The sequence below is a fragment of the Choloepus didactylus genome, chromosome 16 (genome assembly GCF_015220235.1).
Source record: "Choloepus didactylus isolate mChoDid1 chromosome 16, mChoDid1.pri, whole genome shotgun sequence".
NCBI lineage: Eukaryota > Metazoa > Chordata > Mammalia > Pilosa > Megalonychidae > Choloepus > Choloepus didactylus.
The window spans coordinates 31,314,189-31,327,209 of record NC_051322.1 but is presented as its reverse complement, the minus strand read 5'-3'; the positions used below and the strand labels follow the sequence as shown (position 1 = coordinate 31,327,209).

The 13,021-nt window shown below is 38.0% G+C and overlaps 1 protein-coding gene across 4 annotated transcripts in view; it reads right to left on the bottom strand.

The window, feature by feature from the left end:
* DYM (dymeclin) overlaps nt 1-13,021 on the bottom strand; it is a 448,453-nt gene that overhangs the window by 317,761 nt on the left and 117,671 nt on the right. For all 4 annotated transcript variants that reach the window (XM_037805588.1, XM_037805586.1, XM_037805584.1 and 1 more), the window contains one exon: nt 10,155-10,227. In XM_037805588.1, coding sequence (XP_037661516.1) covers nt 10,155-10,227 — 73 coding nt within the window. The remainder of the gene's footprint in view (nt 1-10,154; nt 10,228-13,021) is intronic.

The following is a 13,021-nucleotide window of genomic DNA, read 5'->3' as shown; positions in this document are numbered from 1 at the left end:
GTAGATGAAACCTATAAAGAGTAATTTGGTTTCACATAGAAACTGTCACCAAGACAAACCTTGTAGGATGGAGATCCAAGAACATTAAATCATAAAAAATTGTTTCAACAGCTGGTTAAAGCTGAGTGTACATAATATAAGACATCTGGTTGCCTGTGCATTTTCAGTTCACTTTAAAAGAATAAACACATTCAAACACTGAAATTTTTGATATATTACAACACTGTCTGCTTGCTCCTCAAGAGTGTTTAAGTCAGTCCATAGTTCCACCAGTTTTCAGAAATAATCTGTGACACCCCCTCTCCCCCAAAGTGGGATATTTCCCCATCCCATTCCCTGGTCTGTTTCCTGGCCATGGAAGATTTTTAAAACCAAACTTCTTTCAGTAAATAGGTAATGTATGCTGATACTGATGATAAATATCACTAAGTATTGGATATACATAGCTGCAAATGGGTAAATTCTTTAACATAAGATCTTCTGTGACCAGTACTTCTCTAGACTGGTCCCTCTGTCCTACAACTTTATGACAGCAGGTGGCTCGATGTTGTAAATGAGAGTTGTATAGTAATTATTGCCATGTTTTAGATTTCCCTCTTAATATCTCCTCCAAATAAATATTTAAATGCAAAAAAAAATGTTTATGTGGCTGGTCTATTATACATGTTCAAGGCTTATTTAACACACACCCCCCCCCCTTTAACTTCACCAAGACATTTTATCAATAAGGGTTAAAAAAGAAGAAGGTTCTCATTTAGGGTATATACTAAATTGCTGGTGTCTGGTAATAAAATAAATGTAACAGAGGTGATACTATTTTTAAAATTAAATCAGGAATATGTGAAGTATCTCACAAACTCTCACATAGAAAAAGAAGACAACATGTGTGTATTTCCTCCCCATTCATTTTCTTCCCTTCTCTTTCCATTTTGTTAAGTATCTTTGTCCTTTAACTCCAGAAAGGAGTTTAGATTTTTTCAACATATTCAATGAACACAGACGATGTACTAACTATGCACTGGGTGAGGTAAAATGGGAAAAGAAAGAATGTCAGGAATATTTAAGGCAGCTCATGACCACACTGAATCATATCTAACTGAGGAGAAAGAGACACACACGACAATGTACAATTAATTAATTGTTAAATAAGTGCTATAAACAGAAATAACTTCAGAAATGCAAAGAAATAATTGTAAATAATATTACTACCACTGCTACTTTCGTTACACACTCTTGTTTTACCTAACCTTAAAAGGCAGTAGTGTTCTGGGCTATACCCTAAACGCTCTTCTTTTCTTCTTCCTCCACACTCTCTATATATTATCCCATAATATTCTATTATTAGCCTATTCTCATCACTTCATTGACCAGCTATGGTTGGACAATAATAAAATCTATATTCCAAATTCAGACCACTCTCCTCATCACCAAGCTCACTGAACTAACTACTAATTAGACATCTCACAAACATCTCAAATTCAAAATATCTAATACTGATCTTGTATCCTTTTACTAAATCTGTTCCTCCAATAGTCCATACCAGTTGTCTTTTTAATCACATAACCTCTTTGGCAAACAAAAAATATTTGAATATGGATTATAAATGACACATACCTACTACTATTCTAGCAATATTATAAAATATGCATAAAATATAAATTTAAAATGGGTGAGATAAAAATTTATATATTAATTAAAATTATAACATTCTTTAATGCACCCCCAATGGATTTCCCTGTGCGTGTCACTTGGGGACCCCTCATCTATATTATAATAAATGGTATCATCAGTCACCCAAAAGTCCAAGCCAAACCCTAGAAATTGTTCTTTCCCTTCACATTCAAGCAGACACCCTTCGAATCCTACTTTTTTAATGCCTCACAGATGTGGTCCCGTGTGCCAGTTTGAAATGTATTATGTACCCCAGAAAAAGCCATATTCTTTGATGCAATCTTGTGGGGCAGATCTTTTAGTGCTCATTAGATTGGAATCCTTTGGGTGTTTGCATGGAAATGTGCCCCACCCAACTGTAGATGATAACTCTGATGAGATATTTCCATGGAGGCGTGGCCCCACCCATTCAGGGTGGGCCTTGATCAGTGGAGCCACATAAATGAGCTGACGGGCAGAGGGAACTCAGTGCAGCTGATGAGAGCGGCATTTTGAAGAAGAGCTACAGCAAGAGGGACACTTTGAAGAAACCATAGGAACTGCAGATGAGAGAAAGTTTGGAGATGGCCATTGAAAGCAGACTCTTGCTCCGGAGAAGCTAAGAGTGGACAAATACCCCAAGTGCAAATAAGAGTGACATTTTTGAGGAACTGCAGCCCAGAGAGGAACGTCCTGGGAGAAAGCCATTCTGAAACCAGAACTTTGGAGCAGACGCCAGCCACATGCCTTCCCAGCTAACAGAGGTTTTCCGGACACCACTGGCCATCCTCTAGTGAAGGTACCTGATTGCTGATGTGTTACCTTGGACATTTTATGGCCTTAGGACTGTAACTGTGTAACCAAATAAACCCCCTTTTATAAAAGCCAATCCATTTCTGGTGTCTTGCATTCTGGCAGCATTAGCAAACTAGAACATCCTGTCTTCTTCATTTCTACTGCCATTGCTTAATGATTCTCAAGTCTTGCCAACATGATCAAATGTCACTTAATTAAGAAAAATATTTCTGTGCATTTGGGAAAAAGGAAGTAGATATGTTATCTTCCTCATGGTAAAACAAACATAACTATGAACTACAGTCAAACTACTTGGGACATTTAAGAACCTAGAAATTTTACCTTTTTAAAGACAAGTAAAGAGAAACCAACTTTAAGCACATTAATGCAATGGCTTCCTGACAGGTCCCTCCACCATTAATACCACACTCCACTATAATCTTCCTAAATCACAAATACAATTGCATCACTGGTTCATCACTGCCATACAATCCTTAGTCTGGGATTCAACGAATGTTCTTCTCAAACTGACCCTTTGATTGACTCTATAATCTTATCTCACCACAACCCTTGACTTGAAATTTCAACTATTTTCAGTCTGGAAAACTGTCCCCTATTTTTTTCTCACTTTTATATGAGGCATTCCATCTTTTAGTTCGGCCTCCTCTCTGATATCTTATCTAACCATCCCAGCACAGCTTTCTTGGAACCCCTATAATATATATTAAATGAACCACTCATTTGGAACCAAAAGCTTATGTCATATTTACATCATATCATCTCTATTCATTTGCTCAATAATTATTTACAAAGCACCTGCTATTTCAGGCACTGTTCTTAAGCATTAGCACAGGACCTCAATGAACAAGAAAAATAACCTGTTAATCATGAAACTTCCATTCTTGTAGGGAGCAACAGATTAAAAATAAAAAAGTAAATAAAGACATAAATTCTGATAGTAGTAAATACTATGAAGAAAATGAATCAGGAAACCATTTTAGAAAAATGATAATGGAAGGCTTCTCTTAGGAGATAACATCTGAGCTGAGATGTAAAAGATGAGAAGGAATCATCTCGAGTGTAAATATCTTGTACAGACACTGCTCTTTTCTTCTTTGCCCGTCCAGGACTTAACTGTGCGTTCCACACTACAAAAACATTTTGAATTTTGATAAATGGCAAGTCTGAGTTTAACAATTCAGGTTTGCTTCCTCTTTTGGGTCCCCACTGGAACCACACACCACTCCAACTTAATAGCAGCAGCTCCTGTACCAGAAGGTGTTGGATGGCCAAGAGCCATCCCTATTCTTTCCAATTCTGTTTGTGCCCAGACTGAGGAGATGAAACACGACTGGTCCAAAACAATCAGAGCAATCCTCTCCCCTCTTGCCAGGCACCGACTATCCCAACCTCCCTTCCAGTTTAAGGAGAATCATATGACCCCATCCTGGTCAATGTGGAGGCCTTCTTCCAGGGATAATTTTTCTTCCCTGATAGGAGAGAACACTCAAAGTAAACCTTTTTAACTGTTCTCACCTACGACTACTTCCTATTTTTGTAACCACAAGGAGAACAAGTATCACAGACATGCCAACCTTGGCAACATGAAGCTGCTGAACCATCCCTTAAACTACCTGTCTCCAGAAGCCTTGTTAAGCAAACTAATTCCTTGAAAGTTTAACTCATGATAGTTGGAGTTTCCATACACACTCACAACTGATATATGCAGCTACCATGCTTTAAATATAGCTTCTCTAATTATTATACTAATCCTGCGAGGTAAGCATTATCATTTTACTGCTAGGAAATTACGAAGCCAGGACTCAAACTCACATTTGATTAATTCCAAAGCCCACGTTTTACCCTTAAATCATGCTGCCAATAATAGACTCTTTCCCACCTAATTGAAAGAGCTATTGTCATTTTTTTAACCAATCCTACAACTTTATTCATGATACCATTTTAATTTTAATTTTTGTAAGACTCTATACAAGCTCATTCAGAGTCACAGCTTTTATTAATAAGTTTAGAGAGCAGAAGAGTACATGTTCTGGAATTAGACTCGTGGCAATCTGTCTAGAAGCAAAGGGCAATGAGTAGAAAGCAAGTACTGGTTTAACTGACAAAGGAACAGTCCTGGGGGCAACTGAAGTGTGGCACAGAAGAAGGTGTCAGAGAGAATATTTTATTGTAACCAGGAGCTTGGATTTTAACACCTATGAGAACAGAAGAAAATGTCTCAGGCCCTCTCTTATGCAGGGAGTTAGAAATGGATGCTTCAAAAAGAGCCAGGATCTTTGAGAGCTATACACTCAGTGATGGATTAGAAAAACATCTACCAATGAGCAAAGGGGGACCATGAAAATGCTCTTGACAGATGTAAACAAAAACGGCTCTGTAGTAATATACTAAAAATCTCAGGAAAGGGAGTAACTATTTGTGAATTCTCTCTCAATAAAGCTATTATTAAAAAAGAATCAGCTCTGGGGGGACATGTCTGTCTTCAACTCAGATCACAAAGCATACTCAAGGAAAAAACAAGCCCCACAAAAGATAAACTCACAAATAGTGAATACACAACAATTCACCATCAGCAAGAATGAGCAGTCACTAAAAACAGCAGGCAGGATTTGAGTCCCTAAGAACATGAGATAAAACAACAATGTGAAAGTTTTAAGCTAAGTTTTAAATTATAAAAGACAAATGAACTTAAACATAAGAAAATAATAAATACTATGAAAAACAAAACAAAGAAAACTTGTAAGGTCAATGGATTTGCTCAAACAGTGAATTTCACTGACTTAAATAAATCACTAATGAACCAGAAGTTAGAACTAAGGAAATTATATAATATGCAAGACAGTAATAGAATGAGATGGAAAATATGAGGGAAAAGTTAGGAGACAGGGAGGATAGAATGAGAACATAAAATCTAAAAAGGGTTCTAAAAAGGAACAGGTGAGAGAATAGATAGAGAAAATTATGATATGCAAAAGGATAATAGCTGAGAACTTTCCAGAAGGGATAAAAATAAACCCTCAGATTCAAGAATAACGAATAATGAGCAAGATATATAAAAATGTCTCTATACCTAAGCATTTCATAGTATAAATACAGACTATCAAAGATAACAAAATAATTGTTAAACTGACAACAGACATCTCCATAGTAACAACTAAGTGCAGAAGAAAGTAGGTATTTTCAAATAACTGAAAGAAAATAATTGTGAATCTAAAATTCTACATCAAACAAAGGCATAGAATAAAATGAAGAGCAAAATAAAGACATTTCAGACAAAAGTTATTGGAGAATTTTTTTAGTTAATACCATATTCTTCAGTAACAAACTGTACTCAGAAGGAAAAATTATCATGTAAAATGAAGGAGCAAGCAAAAAAGAAAATTAGAAAAAATGTGGGTAGGTCTGAAAATGCACTATAAAAAAATAATAATAACAATGCCTAAATTTAAGGATATAAAAATAAGGTGAAGTTTGCCCTTATGGTGCTTGTTACTGCAAAGGAGAGGCTAAACCTACTTATAATGGTGCCTGTGAGTCTCCCCAAGTACCTCTTTGTTGCTCAAATGTGGCCCTCTCTCTCTACCTAAGCCAACTCAGCAGGTGAACTCACTGCCCTCCCCTCTACATGGGACCTGACTTGCAGGAGTGTAAATTCTCCCTGGCAATGCAAGATAAGACTCCCAGGACGAATCTGGACCTGACATCATAGGATTGGCCAAAAGGAGGATGTGAAATGAAAAGAAATAAAGTTTCAATGGCTGAGAGATTCCAAATGGAGTCAAGAGGTCACTCTGGTGGCATTCTTATGCACTATATAGATAACCCTTTTTAGGTTTTAATGCATTGGAACAGCTGGAGGTAAATACCTGAAGCTATCAAACTGCAACCCAGTAGCCTTGACTCTTGAAGATGACTGTATAGCAATGTAGCTTACAAGGGGAAACAGTGTGATTGTGAAAACCTTGTGGATCACACTCCCTTTATCCAGTGTATGGATGGATGGGTAGAAAAATGGAGACAAAAAACTAAATGAAAAATAGGGTGGGAGGAGGTGGATGATTTGGGTGTTTTTTGTTTTTTTTTTAATTCTTATTTTCACTTTTTCTGGTACAAGGAAAATGTTCAAAAAATAGATTGGGGTGATGAATGCACAACTACATGATGGTTCTGTGAACAACTGATTGTACTATTTGGATGACTGTATGGTATGTGAATATATCTCAATAAAATTGAATAAAAAAATAAAGTGAGGCATGATATTAAAAGCCAGTAACATATTGGAAGGAAAGGATATGACTAAAGTGATAGTGATCTAGGTTTTCATATGGCTAGGAGAACAGAAATAGGAAACACAATTTTCAGATCAGCAAGTGGGGAGAGGGTAAAGGAATAAAAAGAATGGACCAACCAGATAAAAAGCATGAAAGGAAGGAAAAAAAGTGAAGGTATGGTATAAAGAAATATAGTATGATATGACTAAAACCAGAAAAGAGCCATAAAACAACAACAACAAAAAACCAAGGCTGAGGGACAGGCACAACGTGAAGATCTAAGGCTGAGGGTGGAGCATACAAACCAGTCCCAACCTAACGAAGCACAGAGTAAAGCTAAAAGAATTTGGAGCCCATGGTATGCAGAGGGGAGGGTAATCATAACAGCACCAAATACACCAAAACCCAAACCCAGCTCAGTGAACTAGATTGACTCAAATCATTAAAGACCTAGCAAAAGACAAGGCATACCCATTTCCAGAAAAAAATTCCATTAATCTTAGTCTCTACTCTCCACCACCAGATGTCCAGCTTCCAACAAAAAAATTACAAGGCACCAAATGAAGCAGAAAAAAGCACACTTTATCAAGAGGCAAAGCAACACATCAGATATGACAGAGATATTGGAACTATGATACAGGTAATTTAAAATAACCAATACCCTAAAGACTCCAGTAGAAAGATGGGCAAACCCAGATAATAAAGGATAATCTCCTTAATAAATCCTTAATTTAATTATATCTGCAAAGTGCCTTTTGCCATGTAAGGTAACATATTCACAGGGATTATGACATGGCCATACTTGGGGGACCATTATTCTGTCTACCAAAAATAGCAAACCACATTCAGCAATATATAAAAAGCATACCAAATCCACGTAGGATTTATCCCAGAAATGGAAGGCTGATTTAACATTCAAAAATCAATAAACTATAACACAGTCATAAAATAAAGGGCAAAAACTACATGATAATCTCAATCAAAGCAGAAAAGGCATTTGACAAACTGTGGTATCCTTTCATGATAAAATGCTCTACAAATTAGGAACATAAGAGAATTTCCTCACTCTGATAAAAGACATTGACAAAAAACCCACAGTGAACATCGTATTCAATGGTCAAAGATTAAATGCTTTGCCCCCAAGATCAAAAAACAAGACAAGGATGTCTACTCGTGCCACTTCTTATCAACATTGTACTGCAAGTTCTAGCCAGGACAATTAGGCAAGAAAAAGACATAAAAGGCATCAAAAAAAAACTCTCTCTAGTCATCAATGACATGAGTTTCCATTCTTTGAATGTGGTTTCTTCTGACATTACCTTCAATTTGTTCTTTCCATATCTGCCTGTTCTTGTTAAATCATGTTCTCATTTCAGGCATGCCGTATTCTACTTTATTTCTGCAAAAACTCTATACTTTATTTCTGCAAAAACTCTAAAGATCTGTATTTCAAAACCCTTCAAAAAGAGTGTGTATATATGTATATATGCAATAAAGGGAAGAATATAAGAATAAATTTCTGCTTGTACTTGCAGAAGGAAGAACTGAAAGGATGAAAAAGAAACTAATAAAAATTGGTTATATTGGGATGAGACAGTCCTCTGATTTCTTGAGTCTTCTGACTGTCTCTCCTGGCAATGAATTTCCATTTCAAAGTGTAATTTTTGTTAAGAACTACAGCGTAAGAATTGTATTCAATCATATGTAAGAGAAAACTAACTACAGCAGATTAACCATAATAGGTGGTCCCTACTGTAATTTTTTCACTTAGGCCAGGGCTGGTACAATAGTTCCATAATGCCATCAATATCCCAGGCTCCTGGGATGCTATTTTTGAGTGTGACACTCCTCACCATACTCTCAAGATGCACAAGCATTGCCTCCACATTCCACAAGGGAGGACAGATGGAGAAGGGGAAAGCGCAAAAAGCTAAAGGGTTCATGCTGTGGAAACTCATGACATATCATTGGCCTCAACTATGTCATGCAGCCACATTTAGTTGCCACAGTATATAAAAATTAAGCTGGGCACACACTGCACACTCCTGTTAGAAAGAGAGGGAGACAGGATACCAGGCATGCACATAGCTGTGTCTGCCACAAAGAGTTCAATGTGCACGGGAAATTCTCCCCCAGCCCTTCCCTATCAGGGAAGCTCAGCTGTCCCGGCCCTACCTTCCCAGGCTCCCCAGGGGTGGTGGTCCTCACTTCTAAACCTTTATGAAAATTCTGGGTGCTGCCCACAGGCTAATGCCCATATTCTCATAAATACCTCTCACTCCTCATGGAGTCACAGACAAACAGCATGTTTTCAACCATATCTACATGCAGATTGAGATTCTGTGATGAAAAACCTTAAGATGTATGTCTTTATTTAAAAAATAACTCCTTTAAAATATGCATCCTCTACAGAGCAGGATCACTCCCAAGGGGGTTTCTTGGTGGGGTAAGAAACATCAATATTACAATGGTTTGTGGCCTTCCAAAGGGTATAAACAGGTATAAAGTTTATCTGTGGTATTAAAATTTCACTGGGGGCCCAGGAAACAATTAGGAAAAAAATGTCTAAAAAGGCTCCTTAGGGACATAATGATGAAAAAAGGTTGAAAATCTCTACTCTAAAGTAACAAACTAGATTAACATTTTGAATCCGAATGAAATTACAATCAGCAGTACAGACAAAAAGGATCTATTTTTCCAACATGAGAAGTCCAGGGAGACTGGCAGTTGATGGCTTTGGTTCAGCAGCTCAGTGATGTCAAAGCAGAGTTTTCTTTCTGTGAGTCTCCTAGCTCATGGTGCCCAGATGGCCAGACAACTCAAAAGACCTTCCGTCCAAGAGACAGCAGTTAGGAGTGTCCAGAGCAAACAGATAAGCCTCCCAGCTGGGTCAGTTCCTTTTAAAGAGCTTTACTCAGAAGTCACATTCAAGGACTCCCCCCTACATCTCACTGTAGAAAGGTTGGAAATGTAAATCTGGCCTCTTTCAGGGAGGCCAGAAATAAAATCAGAAAGTAGAACAGATAGTGGTAGATAACTACCTGTTTCTGCCACAGATGGGTAAGTTTCAAAGTATCAGAGCAACTGACTTTTAAGTTCCCAATAATTACATCTGTCTTAAATCCTTGTTTACAGAAGGCTGTTGGTCAAACTAATTCTGTGCCCACGCTTTGCTTAATATTGCTAGAGAGTTTGCTTACTTTCCTCTTAATAACATAAAATTCTTGTTTTGCTAATGGATAGTCAGAGCCTAAATATTACTAGGTAATACAGATAAAAGAATTCCATGGATGTACACTCCTTAAAAAACACACATAAAAGTACTAAACCAAGGACCCCCAAGCTCTTCAATGTGATAAATCATTATCTTCAATACAGGAAGAAAATAAAACAAACTCTGGCTTAGCCAGAACTTACAAGAGTGGAATATCAGTGATTAACTGCATCAGAGAGCAGAGCAATTCTTCCAAGAGATCTTCTGAGTCAGAACCTGGTAAGATATAGAAAAAGTTTTGTTTTGTTTTGTTTTTAACAAACTAGAAAATAGAATGGTGTTGTCTGGAGATTAGCTCTTCATTGCTAATGAAAATAAGAATAGTTATAATTACATAAACTCAGATGCTGTTGTTGACCTCTGAGTAAAATCCAAATCATGAACAAGTGTCTATTACGATCTGCATCTAGTGTAGGAATTTTGAACACCAGCTATTAATTAAACAGCACTTAAAGGTTAACAGTATCTCATGGCTCCTCCAGGCCAGTAGTTGTTAAATTTCTTATAATCCACTATGCTTCTTCAAATGAAATCTTATACTAAAGTCAAACATATTAAATAAAAATCAAGCTACTTTAGCAGTTTTTTCTGAAGCAGGGTTAGAGCACCTGTAGCCTTTCCCCCATCCCAATAAATATCACATCTCAGCCCTAAGGTTCTTAATGGACCTCAAGGCACCTTTTCAGAACCACTGGGGCGCCACCAATCACAAACTGAAAACCTCTAACGGAGGCCAAACCATCTCTTTCACAAAGGGACCTCCGATTTTCAAAACAAATCGAGATCTTATGTAACTGCTGGCTTTGGACACTGCTGACACCTGCTCCTTCATGAAATTCCTTCCTCAGTTCCTAAGCCCCTTATTCCTAATTCTTTTTCTATTCCTTCCTAGCATCCACTTCCTCAGCAAATTTTTTTTAATTATTTATCAAATAAAAAAACATTTCCAAACAAAATTAAGCAAAGCAATGGGAGAAACAAATATCCTGAAATAACTTCATTCCTTCCAATATACTCCTATGATACTAAAAGAAAATTAACGAACCATAGTCACACCTGAGCATTCCCATATCATAAGCTCACCCCCAATATCTTGCCTGCTCTTTCTCACCAAACCTTTTGGCTGCTGGTGTGTCTCCCAGAGTTCCAGTGTTAGCTTTCTTCTCGTCTCACTCCCTAGGCTCTCCCTAATCAATCATCACTTATAGGCTAATGATTGTAAATCTACAGTTTTCCTCTTGACCTCTCCACTGAACTTCCTGTCTTTATATCCAATTGCCCACTAGCTAACACCGCCTAGATGCATTACCAATACCTCAAACTCAATCAAGCTGTATTTATCTCCCCCAACACTTCAAATCTGCTTGTTTCTTCTTTAGTCTTTTTTAGGCTTCGTTAGGTTAATGCCATCACTATTCCAAGTCCAAAACTCAGGCAGCACTCTCTTACTCATCCTTCTATAACCAATCAATCACCAGGTCCTCTCAATCACACAGTTTCCCGCTTTGATGTTTCCTCTTTTCTTCATCCCTTCTGTCACACTTTAGTTCATTATCTCTTCATCTCAGTTCAGCTAAACAAATTTTGCTAAATTAAAACCCACTCCTGAACTCCTTGTAGGAATACCTCCAAGTTTACTCCTCTCTAATCCAAACTACAAATTGCTATCAGAGGGAGCTAACAAAATTCCATTTTTTCACTCTCCTGGCTTAGATCTTTTCAGTTGCTTTAAGCTGATCATAACTGTGATGGTTAATTTCATTTGTCAGTTTGGCTGGGTTATGGCCTCTAGCTGTTTGGTCAAGCAAGCACTGGCCTGATACTGTGAGGGTATTTTGTGGCTCTTAATCATTAGCCAGTGGATTGCATCAATGGCTGATTACATCTACAATCAACAAAGGACATTGCCTTCAACAATGTGAAAAGTCTCATCCAATCAGTTGAAGACCTTTTTTTAAAGGGATAACTGATGATTTCAGCCATCAGAAAAAGAAAGAGGAATGTCTACTTCAACCAGCCCGTGTCTCCTGGGGAATTCCCCGTCACCTTCATCGGAGTGCCCTATAGAATTCGGACTTTCCAATCCCCAAGGCCCCATGAGTCAATTCCTATAATAAATCTCTTAATATTTACATATATATATCCTGTCAGTTCTGTCTCTCTGAACCCTAATATAACTATGTATCAGAAAAAATTCCAAGCTCCAAAGTACAGTATCCAAGACCCTCCAAGATACAGGCCTTGCATCCCTTTCTATCTTTATCTCCCATGTTACTCTCTTCACAAATTTACATTCCATTAAAACCAAGCTATCTGCTACTTGCTGTTTTATGCCCTCATTAACATTTCCTCTGCCTGGCATGTCCTGCAATGATAAAAATCTGATTTTTAAAAAGTCCATCTCTTATGGTAGGTTAGTATAGGCTGGAGTGAAATAGTGACACATCCTAGAGTAATTTGGGCAGATAATAAAGAATATATTTACAGCCTCCCCCTCCCCAGCCCCGAGGATCTGGCGGAAGGTGTGGATGTGTTGGACTTCCTCACCTGGACTGGTGTTGACGTTGTCACAAACATTGGGACTGGCGGTTTGATGTGCTGAGCCCTCGATCATGGGACATGCCCTTATGAAGCTCATTACTGCAAAGGAGAGGCTAAACTTGCATATAATTGTGCCTAAGAGTCTCCCCCTGAGTACCTCTTTGTTGCTCAGATGTGGCCCTCTCTCTCTCTAACTGAGCCATCTCGTCAGGTGAACTCGCTGCCCTCCCCCCTATGTGGGACCCGACTCCCAGGGGTATAAATCTCCCTGGCAATGCAGGATATGACTCCTGGGGATGAATGTGGACCCGGCATCGTGGGACTGAGAGTATCTTCTTGACCAAAAGGGGGATGCAAAATGAGACAAAATAGTTTCAGTGGCTGAGAGATTTCAAATGGAGTCGAGAGGTCACTCTGGTGGACATTCTTATGCTCTATATAGATAACACCTCTCAGGTTTTAATGTATT